Genomic DNA, 25,364 nt, shown 5'->3' with positions numbered 1-25,364 from the left:
GCTCATTAGACTGGAAATTCAAAAAGCTAGTGCCGTTTTAATAGTCGAAAGTGATTGGAGGGCAACTAGCTCCCCCACCAATAATTCCTCCAAACACATCCAATAAAAATTTTGAGATAGCCATTTTGTTCAGGGTAGTTGATTTCCTGATAGAAAACATATTTTTAAGGAGGACACTCATCCACAAACCTCAGGGCAAGGATTATAAGTTATGCCCTGGGGGTATATAAGGTTTTTATTGAAATCTTTTCGTAGAACTTGAAAAAGGTCTCATTTGATTTGAAATTTAAAGGACTAGTACGCTTTTTAATAGTCAAAAGTGATTTTAGGGCAACTAACCCCCATCTCTCGCCCACCTTTTCCCAAAACACATCCAATCAAAATTTTTAGATAGCAATTTTATTCAACGTAGTTAAAAGTTTTGGAAATTAGGTCTTTAAGGATGACAACTCTTCCCCCCAAAGCTCTCAGAGCAAGGGATGTAAATTATGCGCATGGGGTATATAAAGTTTTTATTGAAAGGGTTGTCGTAGAAACTCCAAAAGGGCTCATGCAATTGGAAACCGAAAAGGCTAGTGCCTTTTTTAATGGATGAAAGTGATTGGATAGTGACTAACGCCCCTCTCATGCCCACCAATTTCCCAAACACATCGAATTAAAATTTTGAGATATCCATTTTGTTCAAAGTTGTTGAAAGTTCTGGAAATTAGGTCTTTTAGGATGATAAACCCCTCAGAGCCCTCAGTGCAAGGGTTGCAAGTTATGCCCTGGGGGGCATATAAATCTTCTATAGAAAGTTGTTGTATATAATTTATAGAATAGATTTTAGTCTTCGTCAAATCCACTTTATGTATGTTTAAAAGCAAGAGTTAGAATTAAGATTGGAAAAAAATGCACTATTTTAATGTTGATTCCCAATAAAACATACGAACAGCTTCCCTAGAATAGCTGATGGAGTTTAGTATAAACGCTTTGTGTTGCATCTGCTCTTACGTATTTACAAAACCAAAGTAGCGTAAGTGTATCCAAGCTATCAAAGAAAGTAAACAGATTTTTTGCGAATGGTATCAAGTTTTTCATTACAGGTCAACTAGAGGAACTATGAAACTAAATTAAACAGTACTATTTGTGTCCAGATTTTCAAAAGGGTGTATGCTGTTAAAAACTGCTGAAATTTTTTTTCCAGCATACAATTAGCAGGCCAAACTATAAAGTCTTAAAAAACGAGAAGATTTAAAGAATTATTTTCTATTTCCCTGAAATGCCTATGTCCATATAAAACGAACAGAAATTAATTAAAATAGCCTTTTCCAAAAAATAAGTTTTTCAACGAAAAGTAAAGAACATTAAACCAAAAATGAGTAAAAATAAAATAAGATAATTTACCAAGCGTGAAACTACCACAGATCAGCATCGATCAATAAATGAAACCCAAAACGAACAGAAATTACAATAATTAAGCGAGTCAGACTCAAAATGAGCAGAAATTAATATGAGTAGGGCGCAAAACCCATATGCATTCCCAAGGCCAGAACATAATTTGCACTTTTCTGAGAAAATATAAATGAATATGCATTGTCAGTTTAATATACACCTACTGATATTTAGTAATCAAAGTTTTAAAATTACTTGATTTATTAAATTTATAAAAGCTAAAACATTTATATTTTTTTCAGTAAAGTGCAAATTTTGTTCGGGCCTTGGGAAGGCATAGGGGTTTTTCGCCCAACTTGTGTTAATTTCTGCTTTTTTTTAGTCTGACTCGGTTAATTATTGTAATTTCTGTTCGTTTTGGGTTCCATTTATTTATCAATGCTGATTTGTGGTAGTTTCACGCATGGTAGATTATTTGATTTTAAGTTTTTGCTCGATTTTATTTTAATGGAGTTCTTTACTTTTCTTTGAAAAACTTATTTTGTGGAAAAAGTTTTTTTAATTAATAACCTCAAAAAACAGTTTTATCTCAATGAACAAAAACAATCTGCTGATATTCTCTCTTGGATTTTCATAGTAATCAATCCTAGTTTTAGTATCCCCTTTTTGTATCTGATCTCACATATATTCCTCTATTCCAAGTAAAAACATATCCGTCTCTTCTGAGCACACACATAGAAAGTATACCTGGAGCCAAATGAAGTTACGAATCCCTCGCATCTAGTATTTGAGATAACAACGTTCCTGAAAACAACACATTCTTGGGTCAAAGAATATCGTACCATGACATCCTCATTTTGTAAATATCATATCTGTGTTTCTGGTGAAAATGCATTTGTTTACCAAGTTTACTTTGTCGCTGAAACAATGAAATGGTTCAAAGCGACCAGTATCCATCAGTCGAGTATTATAAAGAAAGAAAACCGGTCCAAGTTATTGTTTTAATAGAAGTGAACTTGCAATATCTAAATGCTTAATAAAAGTAATTTTGATGCGGATTCTTATATACAAGAGGTTCATAATCTATGTATTTTTTGTCGCATGCTTAGTGGACAGGGACTATTTTTCTACCAGTTTTGGTTTATCAAAACATATTTACAATGCCTTTAGTTATTGAACTGTTTGTATATGATATATAGTTATTAGTTTTTCTTGCTATTCATCATATATAGTCATATACAGTTATATTTATCTAGCTATTCTTGAAGGTTTGAATTTAATTGGTGGATTATTTTAAACCTGGACTTTCAGGGGGTTTTGACGAGCGATATAAAAACTTAACAAGAATATTTATTGAATTTTATGTGTTTGTATATCATATGTAATCTTTAGTTTAAAAAAAAAACCCTTCCTACTAGCCATTCTTGAACGTTTGAATTTGATTGATGGATTATTTTGAACTTGAACCTTCAGGGGGTGGCGAAGAACAATGTTAAAACGGAAAAAGAACATTTATTGAATTTTATGTGTTTCTATATCATATATAATAACTAGTTTTAATTATCACCCCTCCCTACCAGCCATTCTTGAACTTTGGCGTGGTGACTTCATGTTGTCCTCCCCAAAACCTCTTCAAAATTGAATTCATCGTTCCTTGCTCTTTTTGAGGGTGATGAACCTTCATCGACCTAAAAAAAAAATCGTTTTAATATTTGTTTATGTATCCTACAGTGTGTGTTCAGATGAAAGAATATAGAAGAATATGTTAAAAATCAGATGTCACTATAAACATTATTTTTCTAATAGAAAAAAATCATGACTAACATATGTATATCATCTTTATTTCGTATTTCAAAAAAGTAAAAAAAACTTCAAATTTTCCTCCCCCCCCCAGAAAAATAATTCCGTTGAAAAAATTCTAAGTCACAAAAAATTCTAATTCCCCCCCCCCCCGAAAAAAAAAACATTTCTAAGTTAAAATATTTCTAAGTCCCAAAAGGAATTTTTTTCAAGTTAAAAAAGTTCAGAATCAAAAATAGATAATATTCGCCTCAAGGGCTAACCACGTAGCCCACCCGAAGGCAGTGTTTATGCGCACTTTAGTTTTAATTTTTTATGCGCTTTTTAATTTTTTGTGGAGCTAACGGGGAATAAATAGCCTTTCATGGCGAAGGACCGAGGGGCAAATCCTGGCCTTTGCCACTTCCTAGCCCCTTTGAAGTAAATGATGAAATTTTCGTTGGGATAACGAAGATTGAATGACCCTCCATGGACCTTCAAAGCTCCTGGCTTATGGCAGTCTTTGGCCAGTGGAACTTATAAACCCGTCATACATCCTGGCCCATTCATAGCAAGTGATAAAATTTATCTTGGAGATGATGGGTAATGAATAGCCGTCCATGGCTCCTGGCATCTCTTGACTCATGGCATTTTCTAGTCTGTAGCACTTCCTGGCCTATGTTACTCCATATCTCGTGGACCACAATAGTCCAAAGTACTCCCAGTCCCTGTATCAACTCATCTCTCGTGGTTTGTCATTACCTAAGACACCCCCTGGCACTTTAAAACCCATGGATCATCCTGGTTCACGGCACCCTTTACCGATATGAGACACGTCAGCGATGTTTATCCAGAGATAGGTGAATGGAACTTTTTTTCCAAAGTACGAAACATGCAAACCGGATTTTTTCAAAAAGTTAGAAAAACATAGAAGCATAATTTTTTTCAAGTCAAAGACCTTTGAATGGGATTTACAAAATTTAATGATACCTCAACGGGTTTTTAGAGATAGAGAGAGAGTGAGAGGGTGAGAGAGAGAGAGAGAGAGAGAGAGAGAGAGAGAGAGAGATAGAGAGATAGAGAGAGAGAGAGAGACAGAGAGAGAGAGAGAGAGAGAGATAGAGAAAGTACCCAAAAGAACACACAGACTCAGAAATACGAACACACAAAGACAGACGCAAAGACAAAAACAGACACAAACAACACAGTCAGACAAACAAACACACAAAGATAAACCAAGAGACAGGCAAACAGACAGTCAGGCACCTAGAGAGAGAGAAAAAAATCACACCCAATTGAAACCCAATTGACTTATGCAAAAAAAATCCTAAGGCTTATGGAAGAAATTCTTATTTTCATTTTCACAGTTCTAAAAAAGAAATGATTTAAGAAAAACATGGTGTACTAAGCAAAACTTCCTTTTAGGAAGCTAATACCTCACCTCAAAACGTTTATTACCATCGATATCTCAGCTTCCATGCATTGTAAATAATAATAATAATAAAAATAAGACAAAGTGAAGAAAAAAAGACTTTTCATTATTTCGAAAAGGGCGATAGTTATTATTTTTTTTAATAAACAATTATGTTTCCTATCAATATGTTTTGTTTAGGAAACAGTGGCAGATTGACTTGTTTTTACTATCAGCCTACCTTTTTTTACTGTGCACTTGCTTCTGCAAAACTATTTTGGACAAACCGCACATTGTGTTTCTTTATTTATTTTTACAGGTCATTAAGATGCACACGAGTGGAGATTCATAAGAACCTGTTCACTGCTTTTGCAATTACAAATTTAATGTTCCTGATCTGGCACAGTTCTATAGTTCCTGATGCTGATTTGCTTCTAGAAAATCCGGTAGGGTTTTTATCAAATTCTTTTGTGAATTTGTCAATACTTTATTAGGACTGACCTAACCTCTAAAAGAATAAAATAGTACAAACTCACTAGCTTGGATACAGTTTGGTAACAAAAAAAGGTAAGGGGAAGATAGTTTAAATACACTCACAACAATATTGTTTGAACACCTCTAAAATATGTTTAATTATTTGACAAATATGAGCTGGGTTTGAAAGGCTGAAAGTAATCTGGTGCTATATAGGTGGTGTGTGGGTCTCTGATACCGAAAGTAAAATGCATATATGGAATTTGGGGAGACGTATAGCCACTACTCTTTTCTTCCTTATTGGTTTAATATCATGAAGAAGGTTTAACGGTGATTCTATGTTCCTTCCTGTGCTATTTGCTTGGTTTACGTTCCTTGGCATCTTTCCAGAGCATGTACTTATGGATTTGCTTGGCTTATGGGCCTTCCTATGCTATTCTAGGAGCTTATATTCCTTCCTATGCCATTCTAGGAGTTTATGTTCCTTCCTATGTTATTCTAGGAATTTATGTTCCTTCCTATGCTACTCTAGGAGTTTATGTTCCTTCCTATGCTATTCTAGGAGTTTATGTTCCTTCCTATGCTATTCTAGGAGTTTACGCTCCTTCCTATGCTATTCTAAGGGTTTATGATCTTTCCTATGCTATTCTAAGGGTTTATGTTCCTTCCTATGCTATTCTAGGAGTTTATGTTCCTTCCTATGCTATTCTAAGGGTTTATGTTCCTTCCTATGCTATTCTAAGGGTTTATGTTCCTTCCTATGCTATTCTAGGAGTTTAAGTTCCTTCCTATGCTATTCTAGGAGGTTATGTTCCTTCCTTTGCTATTCTAGGAGTTTATGTTCCTTCCTGTGCTATTCTAGGAGTTTATGTTCCTTCCTATGTTATTTTATGGCACCTCTACATGTGATTAAACACGTTTTGAAACTACATGCTATTTGCTTGCCTTATGTTCCCTTGGTACCTTTCCAAATAAAGTGATAAAAGAAAACATGTCTAGCAACTTCGTTCATCGTGATAGTGTATAAGGTTTGAAACCTACGCCTGAGGCAGTACAGTTTCACGTGCACATTGCAAAAAGCGGGCAAACCTATAAAGTGGACAAACACGTTTTGAGACTATAGTCGAGATTCTATAAAATAACTAGTCTGGTTTTTGAGACAACATCCATGTTTTAGGGCCAATCAGAGAGAGAGTGGAGGCCACTCTATAAAAGGTAACTTGATTGGTGATTAGATTCGAATAAAAGGAATGATTTTCATTCGTCATTGAAATTTTGAATATAATGTTTATGCGTTACGATTAAATTTTCATAATGTTTTAACACACCATGGATAACGCATTTGATATTATTGACCCTGAAGCCATGGCTACATTGATTTATAATGTGAGTTCAGTTTAGTAAATTTTCTTAATTTATTTCCAAATAAAATCACTTTACATAGTCATCCCTCCTGTAAATTCAAATTCAGGGGTATATCCTCCCCCCCCCCCCAACAATACAAACTCTATAATATGATGATTATAGTCGATATAAACCGTAAAATACGCTCTTTTTTCAATTACTTAAACCCCAGCCCCCCTCTGTTTACGGATTTAATTTATTCATTACGAATAATTCTTTCCGGTCTAAATAAAAATTAGAGTGTGCTTTCTTTTCCGGTCTAAATAAAACCATCTGTGTTTATAATCCTGTTACAAAACTGATGGTTTCAGAAACAGACTTCACACGCTTGTCTTAACGGCATAGATTAATGCCACATGCGTTTGTGTAATTCAAGACACTTTGAAAAAGAGTTTATTTTTTGGTCAAATTAAACGAGATATTCTATTTTCAGTGTATTTGATGAAAGTCAGTTTTTCTTAATGAGCTATTAAGACAATTATTGAGTGGATTTTTTTAACCGTATTTTATTAATATTAGTCAAACATTGCGATGTGTGTGTGTGTTTGTGCGTGTGTGTGGGTGTGAACCTGTTTGTGTGTGCGTGTGTGCGTATGCGTATGTCTGCGTGTGCTTGTGTGCGCATGTGTGTGTGTGTGCGTGTGTGCTATTAACAAAATTTTTAATTTATTATGCACTTGTTTTATAAATAATGCTATAAGCAAAAATTTGTAATTTATTATGCATTTGTTTGATAAATACGAATCCAATTAAGAAAAAAACAACATTAAACGGGTAGATTTGTAGGACAAGGAATATGCTTCTAGTCTGATCGCTATTTTTATGGGTGGTTAGATTTGTAGGAAAAAGGAGCCAGTTTTTTTTTAATGAGCTATTAAGACAATTATTGAGTTGAATTTTTTCCCGTATTTTATTGCTATTAGTCAAACGTTGCGATGTGTGTTCGCATCTGTGCGCATGTGTGTGTGTGAGCGTTTACGTTTGTGCGTTTGTGTGTGTGTGTGTGTGCGTGTGTGTGTGTGTGTGTGTGTGAAAGTGTTTGCGTGTGTGTGTGTGCGTGTGTGCGTGTGCGTATGTGTGTGTGTGCGCGTGCGTATGTGTGTGTGTGCGCATGTATTCGCATGTGTGTGTGTGAGCGTGTTCGTGTGTGTGTGTGTGCGTGTGTGTACGTGTGCGTGTGCGCTATTAACAAAGTTTGTAATTTATTATGCACTTGTTTTATAAATAATGCTATAAGCAAAAATTTGTAGTTTATTATGCATTTGTTTGATAAATACGAATCCAATTAAGAAAAAAACATCTTGTTTGATAAATAACATGAAAACAAATCCAACTAAGAAAAAAATAAATAGTGTGCTATAATTGTAATAAAAATTTTCTCAAAGAAAAAAAACTAAATCTATTCATTTTAGTTTCAGGGGGAAGCTACGAAAACAACTACCTTCCCTGGCCCAGGACTTCAGAATATCAAGGGTAATTGTCCACTGTCATCTGATGACGTTAGTGAAGGTACGTCGTTTAGTATTCCCCCGGATTTCCAGCTTACAATGAAAGAAATGAATAGCCTTATGGAAATTGTTGGATCTATTGTTTCTGTGGACATTTTTGACGGTGACTTTATGATTAGTGAATTGGGTCCTGTGCAAATAGGTGCAGGACATGAAAATAGCGGCGCGTCCCCGGAACTACGTGAATTTAATTTGCTGGAATCTGCTCTAAGTCACTTGCAAACACAAAGGGTAGATTTTAATCCCCCCGAGGATAACCTGGTTGAAGGGGGTTTCATTTTAACAGACCCTGTAAATGTTCTTCATACATACATTGACCGAATTCGAGCACTTATTGAGATGCAGATTCAGAATTGGGGGGGGGGGGGTCAAGGGGGGATTAAAGCATCGGTAAATCAAAAAGTTTATTTACAAAAGGGGACATCTGGGGACATCTTTATTTTCATTTTCAACTGGCAATCAAAGTTTTTACCCTGGTCTAAATGAATTTGAGGCAAACTTTTTCAATTTGGTTAATAAATTAATATCAACTTTGGACACATTTAACAAGAGGGGAAGCGGGTCCACAATTTTATACATTGAAAATATGGATCTGAATCTGAGTAGATTAAAAAAAACTTTATTTTAAGAGGAGGGCGGGGTAACAAAACAAAATGCCACCCAGATTTGTCGGCTACAGGGGGGGTTCAGGGTTCCAATTTTGAAACTGGGCTGCAATGCTTTAAATATGCATTTTTAGCAGCAGCCCATAAACATTAAGAAAAGATTCATCAATAAAAAATCTCGACAGATTTGCACGTAGCGGTGGAGATAATTTCCCTAAAGTAAATTTTGATTGTTTAGAGGGGAAGTATCCGGTGTCCTTAAAAGAAATAACTATATTTGAAAAAGCAAACGAAAATCTTAGGTTGGGGTTGGTTTTCCTCCCGTATGACACAGAATTTGTAAATGGAGGAAAGAAACCAAATAAAAAGGGGTTTTATATTCAGTTAAGACACCGTTGGTAGATAATGTTAAAAATTGGGCTTGGGTTGTCTATGAGCCTCCCAAAGATGTAAATTCCTATGGTCATTTTTCCCCGTTACGGCAATAAGTCGACTTTTATCCCAAGGCACGAAGAAAGGAGAATGTCACTATTGCCCCATGTGCCTTTCCTCATTTAGATCTGAACGAACTATTGCAAAATTCATGGCAATCAAAGAATAGAAATGCCGGCAGAAGGCAAAGATACTTTACAATTGAAAAACTTCCAAAATTCCCTACTACAGGTTGATAAAGTATCTTTGGATTGTGAATCAAGACTGGTGGAGGTATCAGACCCATCAAGGCCAAATATAGTCAAGGAACACAAACTAGTTGCGTGCACCTATGTGCATGCCCGTCGCGATTCTAATAATAAAATGCAATTGGAAGAGTTTTTTACTATGGATGAGGAAGGAAGCATGGAAAAGTTATTGGTGTCTTTAATAAAAACAGTAAACGGTGCAATTTCACGATTGCGTCACACCAACTACCCAATGTCATTATCAGATAAGGAGCAACTGGCACTAGAAAAGGGGACAATTTGTTGGGTTTGTAGGGGTGCTCTTGCCCCAAAAGACGCTGTCCAGTATCACAATAATCTTATTGACCCCAATTCAACGGGAAGAAGTTACTTTCGAGGGTGGGCTCACTATTCATGTAATTTAAAAATTATACAGCAGCTCTTACTTCCAGTTTTTATACATAATTCTAACTACGATCTGAAGTATATGCTACCAGCAATGGCACGTCTTCAAAGAAATAGAACAGTGGATGATGCATGGGTGATAGACAGCTTTTCCTACAAAATCATTCCTAAATCATCGGAAAAGTTGCTTGTTTTGGAATTTTTGTGGAGATATGTTGAAGACGACATTGAGTACACGAATAAAATTTGCTTTTTAGATTCCTACATTTTTTCCCCCAAATCATTGAGTGAATTAATTCAAGTGCAGAAAAACGATGACGGCTGCAAAGCTTTCCTCCTTCTCAAACAACAATTTCCAAATGATTTATATGATTTGTTGACGGTCAATGGCATATATTCTTATGATTATTACTGTTCCATGTCGAGATTTGCCGAGGAAACTATTCCATCAATCGAATCGTTTTACGACAGTCTACACGATTATAGGTGCAGTCCTGATGAATACAGTTTTGCTAAAAAAGTGTGGGCAGAGGGAGGGTGTAAAAATGGGTTTGACTACTGCAAGCGGTATTTGTTGAGTGATGTGTTAACTTTGTTAGACATTATGTGTAAAAATACGGACAAAATCTGTGGGGAATTTAATCTTGATTTAGGTTATTATTTTTCATCTCCTCATCTGGTAATGGACCTCGTCCTAAGAATTAGCGGGTAAAAATCGGGATGATCACCGACATCGATCAGCACCTGTTCATCGAGAGGTCAATTAGGGGTGGATACGTTTTTCACGGGGATCGTATCTTGGAAACTGATCCAACTGGAGAGAAGACGGGGACAAAATCAGATGCAGTTTTTCTAGATATGAATTCTCTCTACCCCTCGGCCATGTCCCATTATGCACTACCCTGCAATGACTATAAATGGCTCAATGACCCTCAAGCTCCCCATTTCCCCAACATTGACAGTGTTGAGAAGAATGGGCCGGTTGGATGGTTTTTTTAAATTGATTGGGAGATACCAGTTGAGCTTCACGATTCAGTAAAGGATTTTGTTTTTCCATTCATCAATAGACCTGTGACAAGGGACTCTTTGAGCTCCCGCAACAGACGTTTGGTCGAGGTTGACGGATTGTATTGGTCACCTTCAAAACAAAAAATTATTGCTGACCTTCTGCCGAAGAAAAATATTGTTTTACATCATGTGGCTTTAAACTGGATGTGCAACAACGGTTTCAACGTCACAAAGGTTCACAGAGCCCTTCAGTTTCGCCAAAAACCCTACCTGAAAACATTTGTTGACAATTTTGTCGAGAAACGTTCTGAAGCGCAGACAAAAGCCGAAAAAGAAATTTATAAGCTCATTTTAAATTCGGCTTTTGGTAAAATGTGTGAGGGTGTTTGCAATAGGAATCGTTGTGACGTTGTGACCGATCCCAAACAATGTGCTCGAATTATTACCGATCCAAATTACACTTCCTTTACAATCATTGGCCCGGACATGGTACTATTGAATAGAAAAAAAGAAGCATTGTCCTTAATAAAAATATTGCTGCAGGTAGACAATCTTGGAGATCTCTAAAAATCATTTTGGAATTCTACTACAATGTGGCTAGGGTACAGTGGCCGGAGAGTGGGCAAGTAGAGGTCTGCTACAGGGAAACAGATTTTCTACTGCCAAAAGTAAAAAACCCAAACCTACTTGATGATTCGGCGCACGGTGAAATCATCAGTTCGCGGATGGACTACACCAATTGGAGTGGGCTTTACCCAGAGCTACCCTGGGCTTTACCCAGGGTTCCAAATCAGCTTTTATTTGTTAGATCAGAAACGGGAAGCGACATGATTTCCCGCGGTATGTTTGTAACTCAGAAGGTGTACTTTATACAGACACACGACGAGGAAATCAAGAAACGTTGCAAAGGAGTACCCATGCGCTATGTGGATAAGAATTTCGACATGGACATCTATAGGGATTGTATTGTTGAAAATACAATTCCACGAGCAAAATTGCTGGCAATTCGTTCTCTGAACTACATGAACCTCACTTTAAATATAGAAAAAATTGCCATGAGTACCATTTCCGACAAGGTCTATGTTTGTCATGACGGTGTGACTACCCTCCCCCTGGGGCACTATTTAACTTCCGACCGAGCCGAATGTGTTAGCCATAGGGAAATTCTCGGTTTGAGTAAAGTCCAATAAATTTCCCAAAACCTTGAGGGGGGCCTCACGGCCTGGGGGGGCTTGTGGCCCGCGGGGGCACCCGGCTGGCCGCCAGCAGGGGGCGCGCCGCCACTACCAAAGTTATATTTTTTTACTTAGAGCAGATTTTTTTTGTAAATATACATGCTGCATTCAAATTAAAAAAATGATATTATTCAAAGTGTATTTTTTTCATTAAATGTTGCATTTTTTTATAAATAAAGTATATTTATTAAAGTGCTTTTTCTAGAGCATTTTTTAAATAAATGTTTTTTTATTATAGATCAATTAAAAAAAAACCTTAAGTGTTTTTTTCTTTGTTTTCTGTAAAGTGCTGTTTTTTATAATACAAGAAATATGATTCTTTATTAATTTTGTTCTTCTTCTTCTCTTTATTCTTGAACGGACTAGTAATAGGGAAATTATTTAGCCATTAGACAACTATAGTCTAGGGTTAGTTGTCTAGGTGAACTGTTGAATGGAACATGTATCAATTTAAAACACCATTCAGATCGCTTCTGTGTGGGCCATCAATGTCAGGCAAAACAACACTTAACTAAAATAATTAAAAATTGTGATAAAATGTTTGTGGAAAAGCCGAAAAAAATCTACTTTTGTTACAGTATTTGGCAGGAGTCATACGATAAAATAAAAGCAATTGGCACGGCGGGGTTGGTGCAGATACAATTTATACAGGGACTTGATGTTTTCAACATTATTGAACCAAACTCTTGGTCGATTATTGACGATCTGGCTGAATCTATTGAACCATGGTCCCAGGAAATGCTGCGATTGTTCACTGTTTGCTCTCATCATGAACAGATTTCCATTACTCTGGTTCTACACAACCTCTTTCATCAGAGAAAATGTATGCGAACACTTGCATTGAACTGCACCTACTATATCATCTAAAGAGTTGTTCGTGCTTCTAGCTCGCTAATAACTCTCAATAAACTAATATACCCTGGGGCATCTAAATTTCTGCTCTCAGCATACAATCAGGCAACTAAAACACCCTACGGCTACATCCTATTGGATCTTAATCAAAATACACCCGAGGATTTGTGTGTAGTCACAGATATTTTTGACAATGAAATTACAGTATATCTCCCGTGAACAGTAAAAAGACCTATTAGTTGCTATCATGACACTGAAGAAACTACATGAAAATAGACATTTATTTTCAGTTCTAAGCACTTTAAAACCCTCGCTTAGGAATCTAATATCTGAACTTTGTTTAAATTTTACCGAAGGCAATGTTCAACTGCCAGAAGCAGTTAAGCAACAAGCAAAGCAACATCGTTCCATTGTACGTACATTGGCCTCTAAAAACAAAGTCCTCCCGCACAAGCATTGCTTCAGGGAATCGATGATGTATATATTTTTTTTTTTAAATAAACCCATTGTTACTGTTAAAGGAAAGAATTTTAAAAGGAAACATCTTCTTCAGGCGGGCGGTTGCTTTTTCACACTTTTACTACCGATAATTTCAGGACTTGTAAACAGTTTTCTCTAGAGAATGGCCAAACCCTATAAATTGACTCCAATAGAACTCGCTTTCTCACCTGTGGAACACTTTGAGAACAATCTGAGTAAATTCATTGACTACGAGAATATTAAGGATGATAAAAAACTACTTTTACTTCAAGATGCACTTCGCCGAGTGGACAAGCATAAGCCCTATCGTTTGAAGGCCAGTGGTATTGATCACAAAAAAGAATCATCTCCTCAGTATTCTGCTGCTGCTGCTGGAACACAATTAAAGAAAGAGGAATTGGATTCAATTGTATCGAAAATTTGAATTCTAATGCCCCACTCATATCGTTAATAAAGTAAACGACTCATAACATATCTCATGGAAAGTGGTCAAGATCATATTCAAGTTGATAGCAGTGGGAAGGGGATTATAATTCAAGGCAAGAGCTATAATCTACTTGATTTAATCTATGATATGGTGACAAATCGTAAAGGACTTTTATCATTTGACGCTCATCTATACTGCTTTCTAAATACATTAAACTTCCACAAAAGTCTTATTAGCAATGGGCAAATTCTAAGAAAATTAAATGAGCATGCATCAACAACACCATTAAAATATGAAAATGAAGAAGAAGATTTTAAATCAATTTTGGAAAATACACCTAGTGGAAACTTGACAATGGTGGGGAGCAGTACACCACTGATAGCTAGAAAAAAGCGAAGACGTATCAAGTCAACGTCACCACCACCACCACCAACCACCAGTATACAAAAGGGTAGCGGACGTTACACTACACGTTTACATTCAAAATGGTTGAAGTTCTGAAAGGTGTTTATGAAAATATTGATGAAGTGGGGAGTTAAAGTTCCCCTACCACTCTTTCCAAAGTCATTGGTGTTCACGCTAAAAGCATACAAGACTATCTACAAAATGAATCAAGTCACACTCTGCATAGAAATCATATGCTTCGTGCTAATCATTATCGAAAAACTAAAGCCTTTTACCCATTGCATATAATGCAAGCAGATCTCCTAACTCTAGATGAGATTCAAAGACGTCAAAATACACCGTACAATTATATTCTACTTGCAATCAGTGTTTTTAGTCGCTTTGTATATGCCATTTAATTGCAGGCAAAGAGAGGTTTTGAAGTTGCTCAGGCCGTTGAAAGTTTGTTCGAACAGGATTCGTATAAAAAAAATTCAAACAGATCGTGGTGGTGAATTTGTTAATCCCCATGTTGAAAAAGTAATACCGAAATATAATACATTGCTCTATCATACCTGCAGCCCTATAAAGGCTGCAGCGACAGAACGATTGATAAGAATTATTCGACTTTCAATGTACATTGAAAATACATCTGCTTTTATTCATGATTTAGATAAAATCATGTTGATATATAATCAACGCCCTCATCGATCATTGTACAATTCAACCCCAACGGAAGTTCATAATTTTGATCATGATACAATTGACACCTTTCTTAAACAATATTCCAATGAAACAATTGTCAAAAAGAAATAATTTAATGTTGGTGATACTGTTCGAATTAATAGAACAACTAATGTTTTTGAAAAGGGTAATTACTTGTAGTCCACAGAACTTTTTAAAGTGGCAAAAATCCTAAACTAAACACTAAACCCATAACTTATCGTTTGCGTCATACCAAAGATGAAGAAATTCTCGGTGGCTTTTATGATTATGAACTATAAAAAGTTAAAAATAATAGTGAAATCTATCAAATTGAAAAGATATTAAAGACTCGTACTCACAGGGGAAGGAAAAAGCTACTTGTTCGGTGGCTAGGATACAACTCTGATTTTGATTCTTGGATCAGTATTGAAGATATTGACAATGCCCAATGATTTCTATGTAACATTTATGTCCAACGTTTCCGATCCTCTCTACAATGACTTGAATAAAACAAGTGATTTTTGAACGAAACCTTTCCCCGCCATCAAATTTCACGGTGCGTATGAAGTGGCCCTTGTGGACTGTATTCTCAAAAATACCTATGACATCCTGAGAAAGGATCGTGTGTATGACATAAAAGTTATACCATTCGATTGGTTACTCTTTGTTGAGTATGAATGGGTTGAAGCACTTAAATCTAGCGAATATCCACATGCCAAATTGAAATATATTGAATATGATAATATGACAGATTTGTGTCATACAATCAATAGAAATATCTCATATCGTAGGAATGGTACATTCCATTTTAATTATTCAATGGAGCACGATAGGATTTACTTTACCTCACCTGTTGACACTGAAATGATTATTCTCAATTATAATCTGAGAAACGTTCTTAGCTGTAAACAGAATATGATCAATGGGGAAAACGCTGGCACTGTTTACGGGATGGATCAAGTTATTTTTGCTGATTATCCACCTGGTTTTGCCTCAGACTCTTGCATATTTCTCTATGCATCTTTTGTGGAAACATCGAGAGTTGGTAATTCAAATGTCCACCTCTTATGTGTTCTTGAACGAAAAACAACCCATGAAATTGTTCATCACTATAATATAAAGCATCTTCAGTATGTTCCTGTAAACACTTCATATTCGGAACTCTGTCAGTTAACACTAAGAAGTGAAGTGGGTGATCCTCTTGCAGCAACAAAAGGTTTAGCAGTGATTACATGTCATTTTCGACCCATCGTCGGCATCACCACCACCATCACCTAAAATGAACAATTGAAGAATTCCATTTGTCTGCCCCGATATCGATTGCTATGTTGGTGCTCTGAGTCCACGTCAAATAGGCAATGGATTGGACTACTACAAGGGGCGTACTACAATGTCTGGCTTTGGTCTTGGTAGCTGGTTCGCTAGGCTATTTTGTTCTGCACAACCCCTTGACAGAAAATATCTTCTACCTGCTGCATCAAATTTTGCTGCCTCAACACTACAGGACTGAGAATCATGTAAGAGAATCATGGAGAGAGCTAAGAAGAATATTAGATCTTCAGCAAGAGCCATTGGTTACGAATTAAAATCTCAGCAAAATGGGAAGGGCTTAAAAAGAATAAATGCGGGTAATTTACTCATCAGTTTTTACCCAGTTGAGAAGTAAAGGACATCATCAAGAACTTTGAAAAATAAAATAACGAAGACCAATAAGCAGAAGAAGAAAAAGAAAAAGATTGTTAGATCAAAGAAGGATTTCTTCTCTTAAGATGACTTATCTCCCTCACAAGGAATCGCATCCATCAATCAGTTCCTCATTGAATCTGTTTAATGCTGAAAATGCTAATGTCAGTGTCAAGTATGGCTACAATGAACAATTTCAACCCCAGCAACCCCTCTCGGAAAATATACACTTTCAAATATTTTCCAATGAAGACTATTTCATTGATTTGTCATCAATATTTATTGATTTAAATGTTGCGGTGAAGAAAGTCAGATAATACAGCTCCAACTCTTGCCGATGGTCTCTCCTACGAAAACTGTATTCTGCACAACCTGTTCAAACAAATTAATGTATTTATTAATGGAACTTTGGTGAGCACTAGCAATAATTTATCCAACTATGCAAGCTACATACAATTTATGATGGTGACACTAAAGGCTTATAAGGAGTTGAGAGGACAATCATTGGATTATGAATATTGATCAGGTGTTGATACTGACGGTGAGTTGACTACTTCAGTGAGCCAGGAGTATCATTTAGTTGGAAAATTAAATAATAAGATATTCAATATATCCCAATGGTTACCTCCCATTGTCAAGATTGACATAAAGTTGCAACTAGCCCCATCGAATTTCATTTTGAGAAAAACACTTCCTGTAGCACCCGATGCAAATGTCATTATCACATCGGCAATTCTCCACGTCCGAAAACAACAGGTTATGAGCTCTGTTGCATTGGCTCTGGAAAAGCTAAGAGCCAATGGCAACAACATTAAACCTCTTGTCCCCCATACAATCACCAATCAACGTCACATTGCCACCGGCTCTCGTAGCTATACCGATTCATCATTTATCAATGGAGAAATCAAATCAAAATTGGCTTTGGCCTTTGTGAAGAGTGGCAGTGCCGTCGGATCCTGGACTTAATCCCCCCATGATTTTAATTTTTTCGGTCTATCTAGCCTTGTGTTCAAAGTGAATGGTATTCCACTGTACACTCTATCATTTCACAAAAAATCCTATAGAACTCTGTACGAGTTGACCGTGCAATCCCTAGATCATGACTCCCAATTATTTGAAAATTGAATAACCGATTCAATGTTTTCAAAAAATCATGGTGTAATTGTTTTTGACTTGTCGGGGACCCAGGATATGAGCATAGTACAAACAGGGAATTTTCGTTTAGAGTGTACATTTGCTGATGCTTTGACTGAGAGCATCACGCTAATATCATTGAGTCAATTTGAAACCTCTTGGGAAATCACACCCGAAGGCAGTGTTCTACTAGACCTAGCACCATGAACACAAACCAAATAATTAACGTATTTAATATGGATCCATACATGTCCCAATACAAGTCCTATTGCATACCATCGGACTTCATTGAAAAATTCCAAGTGTTAACAATACCCTAATCATTGTTAATAGCAGTCCATTGACTTTGAAGACAGGCTATTGGCTATGCATCTTTCAGACAGCGAAGAATATTGAATTTTTTGATCCTCTCGGCCTATCGTATAAATTCTACACTCCATATATCAGCAACTTTACTGAAAGCAGTGGGAAAACTATTATTCAAAATCAACGAAGAGTACAGGATTTAACGACTAAGACATGTGGCTTTCATACACTACTCTTTTTCATATTCAGATGTCGTTGCTACACTTACAAACAGTTTCTCAACATTTACGTTGAATTACCTCGATTGAACAACTTTCTAGTGGAAAATATACTTACAAGCGTGTTTAGTATTGATTTTAGTGCCCTACGAATAAAAAGTTCTAAAAATGTATGTGAAATTGTTTATTAATAAAAAATAATGTATGTACATAATAAAAATGACTTTTTCTACTCTTTAGATTTCATCTTCTACTAGGTATATGTATTTATCGATAACAACTAATGTAGGTAGATTATCTGAATTCACAGTATACTGATCCTGATGTGCTGCAATATCAGGGTCGCATTTTCTACAATAAAGTGCAACTTCACTCTTGTCATATCTCTTTGTATAGTCAATGATATTATTCTCATTCATTCTGTAGAATTCACATGTTTCAATTTGATTATTTGAAACAATGTCACAAACAGTGTCCTCAAGTGGCGAATCACATTCCATCACAGCCAAATAAAAATCAGTGGGCTTATAATCATAGTAGCCATTGTCTTCACAACGATGACGTAGAAACCAAATTCTTTTGTTGTTCCAACAGTGGAATCACTGAACCGGCTCCTCCTCCCAGAACAATCTAAAGCCACCACGATACCAATCTTTTAGCAATGAACTCAAATCATGTTTAGGACTCTTTCCAATCATACCAGGATATGTATTCTCCCATTGATTACATTTATCATAGTGGTAATTAGAGCATAGGTGCCCTCCAGGATGAGAGTCACACACCTCTTCAAGCAGGAATTACAACCTTTAATTTGTACAGCATATCCTCTATGCAATTTACATTGGTTGCATAATCTGCACTTTTCATCATACTCATCAATCATTGTACAATTATCACATGATGACCAGCTGTCCAGTGTGTACATGCATAGCGGACATGTATGGAACATTTTTTCATGTGTTGACACTCTCACTGCCACAATGAAACTGAGCTACCAACAACAACAAATTGAGTGGGATAGAGAGAGAGAGGAGTAAATCAAGGGGAGGAACATAAACCCTTAGAATAGCATAGGAAGGAATATAAACCTTTAGAATAGCATAGGAAGGAACATAAACCAAGCAAATCCATAACTACATGCTCTGGAAACGTGCCAAGGGACATAAACCAAGCAAATAGCACAGGAAGGAACATAAACTGAGCAAATCCATAAGTACATGCCCTGGAAAGGTGCCAATGAACGTAAACCATGCAAATAGCACAGAAAGGAACATGGAATCACCGTTAAACCTTTTTCATTATAGTAAACCAATAAGGAAGAAAAGAGTAGTGGCTATACGTCTCCCCAAAATGCATTCTACTACCGAACAGAATCAAAACATACTTTGTCCTTGCTTGTTGTGAAAAGGGAATATCAGCAATGTCTAAGGAGCGGCTTAGGTTGAAATTTTGAGGTATGTTAAGAGGATGTTGAAATGAGATTAGGGGGTAACCAGCCGTTCCCCCTCCTTGCGCCCCCTCTCCTAAAAAAATTCGAAATTTTGTAACTATCATTTTGTTCAAACTAGTTAAAAGGTATAATTACTGTGGCTCCAGGGATGCCATACGATCACTGCGCCGTGACGCAGGATTATCATTAGGAAAAGGGGAAAGTTTTAATCCAGGGTGCATCCAAAGAGGAATGCTGAACATTATCTAAACATAATATGTGCATGCTAGTTATCAAAAGGACATATCAGCAATATCTAAGGAACGACTGATTATATTAAGTTGAAACTTACAGGGTATGTTGAAGGGGATATTGAAATGTGATTGTAGGGCTACAAGGCCCCCTTGTTCTTTTTAGATTTCGCTTCCCCTCAACACTGATCAAAATTTTGAGGTGATTTTGTTTAAAACAGGCAAAAGGACTAGTAAGATCGTAAGATACTATTTGCATCTAGTTTTTCAAAAAGGTATATATGCAATATCTCCAGAATGGCTGAGGGTATCAAGTTTAAACGTGTATGTTGGGGAGAATGTTTGAAAAGGGTGGGAGGGTAACCAGTCCTCTTCCTTTACCTTTTTTACCTGCAATCTCCCCAATGTCATCTGATCATAATTTTGGAATAGCCATTTTGTTCAAAATAGTAGAAAATTCAAATAACTATGCTTCCAGGGATGACCCCCCAGAGCCCTTGAGACCGGTATTGTACATAATATAAGTTGCCTATTTTTTACATGTAAGGTTGATTATTGGGAAAATGGAACATATTTTATCCTGAGTCTCCAAAAAGACCAGGAGTATAAAGGTAAATCTTTTCAGAAAATGTCGAAGGGGATGTCAAATACAATCAAAACACAGTCTATGCGTGAGGGTTATTAAAAGGGTACAATACTAATATCTAAGGAATGGGTAAGCAAATTAAGTTGGAATTTTCAAATTATGTCGAGAGGGAAGTTGAAAAAGGAACGAAAGACAACAGCCTCCCTCCTCTTACCCTTTTAGGTGCTCCCCCTTATTCTGATCAAAATCTTTGTTCTCTTTGTTCATTCCTAACATGCAGGATTTATCATTGAGAAAGGAAGGAATGTTTGATCCTGGGTATGTCCAAAAAGACAAAGGGTATTTAGGTGAAATTTCGGGAATATTGTAGGATATATTGAGCTAAATTAAAAGACACTCTCTGTATCTACCTTTCAATTATAATGAACCAAATGACTATCTGTGAATTTCATTCGGATTTCTTCTGGGAAAAAGGGCTAATTGCCCTTCATTCTACTTGGTCACTTAAGAAGACACTTAAACTTTTACTTCTTGTTCAAATGAGCCTTCCCCGATCTTCTAGGACTCTTGGTTCGATACAATCAACCCTGGGAAAAAAAAAAACAACAACAAACAACACGCATTCGGGATCTTTAAGTAATCGGATCTTTAAGTAGGCCACACTACCTTTTCACCATAAAACAACAAAATTGGGACTGTTTTAGTTTTTAATTTCAGTTATAAAGATCTCATTTTATTGTAAGCTAAATTAATTATATATAAGCTGTTTAGTGAGAACGGCTCTTGGATACAGAGCCGAGATATTTTTAAGGCCTTAAAAAATTTCACTGTCTTGGGTAAACTCCCTGTTGTTTCACTTGTTGTTGTTTTTATCCATGACCATATATAGGTAAAAAAAAAATTCCAAATGTATGTAGTTGAGAGCTTGAAACCTCTACAATATGGCTCTTTGACTCTTTCCTAGTTAGGGAGGAAGGCACATGCCTCAAAGGGTGCATTTTAATGCCAAAATATTCTAACTCTCATTGAGCCTTCTGATAATACATAATGTGTTCCAAGGTTGGGGTGAGGGGGGAAGGTAATAATTTACATGTAATCCCTCTTGATTTCCGGAAATATTTCTGGTCTATGCTGTTATTATGAATTAAAGAGTAATATTGAACCCCAAAATGGGAAGAATTTATTTTGCACAAGAGAAGAACCGTCCCTTCCTCATATCAACCCCCCCCCTCTTGATCGTAGAAACTTCGAAGGATGTTCATTCGATCAGAAATTGAGAGTTCTATTCCTTTTTTTAAGTCGAAAGTGATTAGAGACCAAACAGCCCCTACACTAGAACCATTTTTGGTATCTGGTCCTTTTTGATATTTAAAAAGTGATCAGACATCAATGATCTTTCTTTGGTAAAAAAATACGCAACCCCAGACACGTGTAGATGAAAGCTTTAAACCTTTACAGTAGGGTTCTCTGATTGTTTTGTAGGTTGTGATGGAGCCAGATACTTCAAAGGGTTCCTATTAAGGCCAAAACATTGAGCTTACAAATCCTGTCATTGAGCTTTTAGGTAAAAACAGAATTAGTTCTAAGGAAAGGGTGGAGGGTCTTGGAGGTAGAAATTGATATTTAATCCTTCTTGCTTTTTCGGAATATTTCTGGTCTACGCTGTTATTATAAAAGCAATGAGTAGCATTAAACCCCAAAACGAGCAGAATATGTATAGTACACGAGGGCAGCTGCCCGTTCTTCATCACCAACATCCCCATGGTTTAAGAAACTTCAGAGGACGCTCATTCGATCAGAAATTGTGAGTTCTAGTCTTTTTATAAGTCGAAAGTCATTGGAGACTAACCAGGCCCTGTCCTAAGACTATTTTTGATATCTGGTCCTTTTGGTATTCCTTAAGACACTGATTGACAAGGTACCTGTGTTTCCGGCTCCCGTAAAAATGATATCCTACAAAATCTGTTTACGAACTGGAAGATTCATCGAACTCCCTCCTATCTATATACGGTGTCCTATGATTAATACTTCTTCAATATGTTCAAAAGTTTGTTTTGAATATCCTAAGTCTCTTATTCTTATATCAACTTTCTATGTTATGACATGAAGGGCGTGAAATGTCAATATTACCATCGTCTTATTGAGCCCTTTCTTTTCTCTGTCTCTTCTTTCGCTCTTTCTCCTTGTTTTACTTCATTTTCTATATTTAAGTTCTTGATTGATATTGTATTCGTGAATTTTCTTGCAATGATGTTGGTACTCTTTCTGTGTCGACCCTATTGTAATAATTATTTATCTCTTCTATTGCCGAAGCTATAGAGTTTAATCTCATGTGGAATAAATTAAAAATCTTTTACCCACCCCAATCTCCGGTCCCTGCATCAAGTACGAAATTGAGGTCCCCTTAACCCCCTAAAAGCCTCTGAAAGTTTCAACTTGTTATCCTAAGCAATTCCAGAAATATTGCAGATACGCCATTTTGATAACCTCCTACAACATAGTGTCTTTTGATTAACCTTGGTAATCAGTTGTGCATAGATTATTGCAGCTTAAGAGCTTATGGTGCAAATATTTGTCCATGTAACAGAGACAAAAATTGTGTAGCCTCTTCCCCCAACGCGACATTTCAAGTTTCCATTAACCAGCCTTCCCCTTTTTTTTGTTATGAAAGAGTACCTGAAAATCTTGACTTCTTCCCTCAAACTGTTCCTGAGATTTTGCAAACTTACTAATATAATGACCTGGATGCACGCAGCGTCACTAAGTTCACCTCTACCATTTACCCAATTTAGAATTTGCTGTCCAATTCACCTTCCCAACACTCCGTAAGTAGTTTATCTCGATCCCCAGAGATAATTCCAAGATATTGAAGATAACTTAAAAACCATAGGCGCAAATGGCTGCTTCCCATCTGCTCAGGCACACATGTCGTTTCAAGAGTATATTATTTGAAAAAAACTACGTTTTCTAAAGAGTTAAAGAGGCTGAGTTACAAGGTCAAACCTTAAAACGTACAGGGGTTAGGAGGAACAGTTGGGGGGCTGCCGCTCCCCAAACCCCCCGCTTTCGTAGCCTTCAAATAGAAAAAAAGTTTTTTTTAAACTGAAAGTAAGGAGCGACATTAAAACTTAAAACGAACAGAAATTATTCCGTATATGAAAGGGGCTGTGCCCTCCTCAACGCCTCGCTCTTTACGCTAAAGTTTGACTTTCTCACAACTCTTTTTTTTAAACAATAAAAACTTTAGCGTAAAGAGCGAGGCGTTGAGGAGGGCACAGCCCTTTCATATGCGGAATAATTTCTGTTCGTGTTAAGATTTAATGTCGTTCCTTACTTTCAGTTAAAAAAAACTTTTTTTATTTAAAGGCTGCGAAAGCGGGGGTTTTGGGGAGCGGCAGCCCCCCAACTGTGCCTCCTAATCCCTGTACGTTTTAAGGTTCGACCTTGTAACTCAGCCTCTTTAACTCTTTAGAAAACGTAGTTTTTTTCAAATAATTTCTGCACGTTTTTGTACAGTTTATTACTTATTATTGCTTGGCTAACTGTTAGCTGTTAGCCCCCAACTGTGCCTTCTAATCCCTGTACGTTTTAAGGTTCGACCTTGTAACTCAGCCTCTTTAACTCTTTAGAAAACGTAGTTTTTTTCAAATAATTTAAAAAAGAAACTGAGTTTCTTTTTAAAGTTTAAATTCAGTATATAAAAAATTTGCTCTGACGGTGAATCGAACCCGGGTTTTCCGCCTGACAGTCTGAAGTATCAAGCGCTGGACTAATGAGACACAATTGAAATTATTTTTTAGTAAATGGAATCTATTTTCACAAAGCAAATTCCCACAAAACTTGATATTTGGTTTTTGGAAAACCGGGAAGGAGTGATCAGATTGAGCTGAAATTTCGAGGATAAGCTCCCAGGCCCCAGGAAAGCTTATCCTCTAAATTTCAGCCCGATCAAACAACGCTAAAGGGGGGTCGTGGTGGGAAAAATTAACATGGGCTATTATAGGAAAACGAGGTTTTTCGTAAATGTAAATTCGGGGGATAATTTTTTCGGTCTGAAAATATCAAAAGGCCCTAACAGGCTGAATTCTGCTTCGAATGAGTCCTAATTCACCCGGACCAGTTGCCAACTGTGGCCTGTAGGCGTGGATAAGAAAAAAAAGAAATGATGATGATGAATTTTAAGTGGCTATATTTGTTTTTTTGAAAACAGGGAAGGAGTGATTGGATTGAGTTGAAATTTCGAGGATAAGCTCCCGAGCCCTAAGAAAGCTTAACCTCTAAACTTCAGCCCAATCGGACAACGTTAAAGGGGGGCTGTGGTGGGAGGGTTGAAACTTCCGGCCCAGTTTACCCCATGAAGATAAAGTCGGAGGAGGATGAAATTTTGCAAGTTTCTTAGTTTGAGTTTGGGCTACAAAATGCAATTACCGCCATCTCTCTGAGACCTCTAGGACCTGAAATCGCTTAAGATTGTGGTGGGTCGCCTCTTTATAGAGGCACAAGTGTGCCTCCTTGATCCTTGGGTGGTTCTGGGAATAATTTTGGCCTAGCGAACGATCCCTAAGAGCTCCTAGCTGATCGGACAACAAAGAAAACATGGCCACCTTTTCTTCTAAAACCTACCAGGGATGAATGTATAATTTATTCAATTTTGAGCCACTACACATGGGGTTGTGGGGGTGATGTCGATCCTGGAGGCCTTCATTTTAGACCCTTCGATCCTTATGAACAAAACTTTATCTGGTAGTTCCGATCCAATATCATGGAGGTGACGGAGGAGCAGATAAAAGAAAAGGGCACCGGAAGGAAGCTATTCACCCCTCAATCACTTTGGGTGGCAAAAAAAGGGACTGATAGCTTTCAATTTGTAATCGAATACAGCCCCCCTCAAAATTTTCTGTGGTCACCCCTTCCAAACAAAGTGGACGAGGAAAAAGAATTTTAAGGCCCCCTCTAAATTTTTTCTAGTCACCGCTTCCAAAAAAAATTGGGCGAGGAAAAAGAGTTTTAAGGCCCTCATTTAGTCATTTCTCGGGCCCTGTTTTTT

At 36.8% G+C, this 25,364-nt stretch overlaps 1 protein-coding gene across 1 annotated transcript in view; it reads left to right on the top strand.

The window, feature by feature from the left end:
- LOC148954007 (parathyroid hormone/parathyroid hormone-related peptide receptor-like) overlaps positions 1 to 25,364 on the top strand; it is a 405,761-nt gene that overhangs the window by 190,297 nt on the left and 190,100 nt on the right. The window contains exon 5 of the mRNA XM_089086079.1: positions 4,884 to 5,010. Coding sequence (XP_088942205.1) covers positions 4,884 to 5,010 — 127 coding nt within the window. The remainder of the gene's footprint in view (positions 1 to 4,883; positions 5,011 to 25,364) is intronic.

This window comes from Artemia sp. Qi Xiang Cuo, chromosome 3 (genome assembly GCF_049724085.1).
Source record: "Artemia sp. Qi Xiang Cuo chromosome 3, ASM4972408v1, whole genome shotgun sequence".
Taxonomy (NCBI): Eukaryota; Metazoa; Arthropoda; class Branchiopoda; order Anostraca; family Artemiidae; genus Artemia; species Artemia sp. Qi Xiang Cuo.
This window is presented reverse-complemented; position numbering and strand designations above follow the sequence as displayed.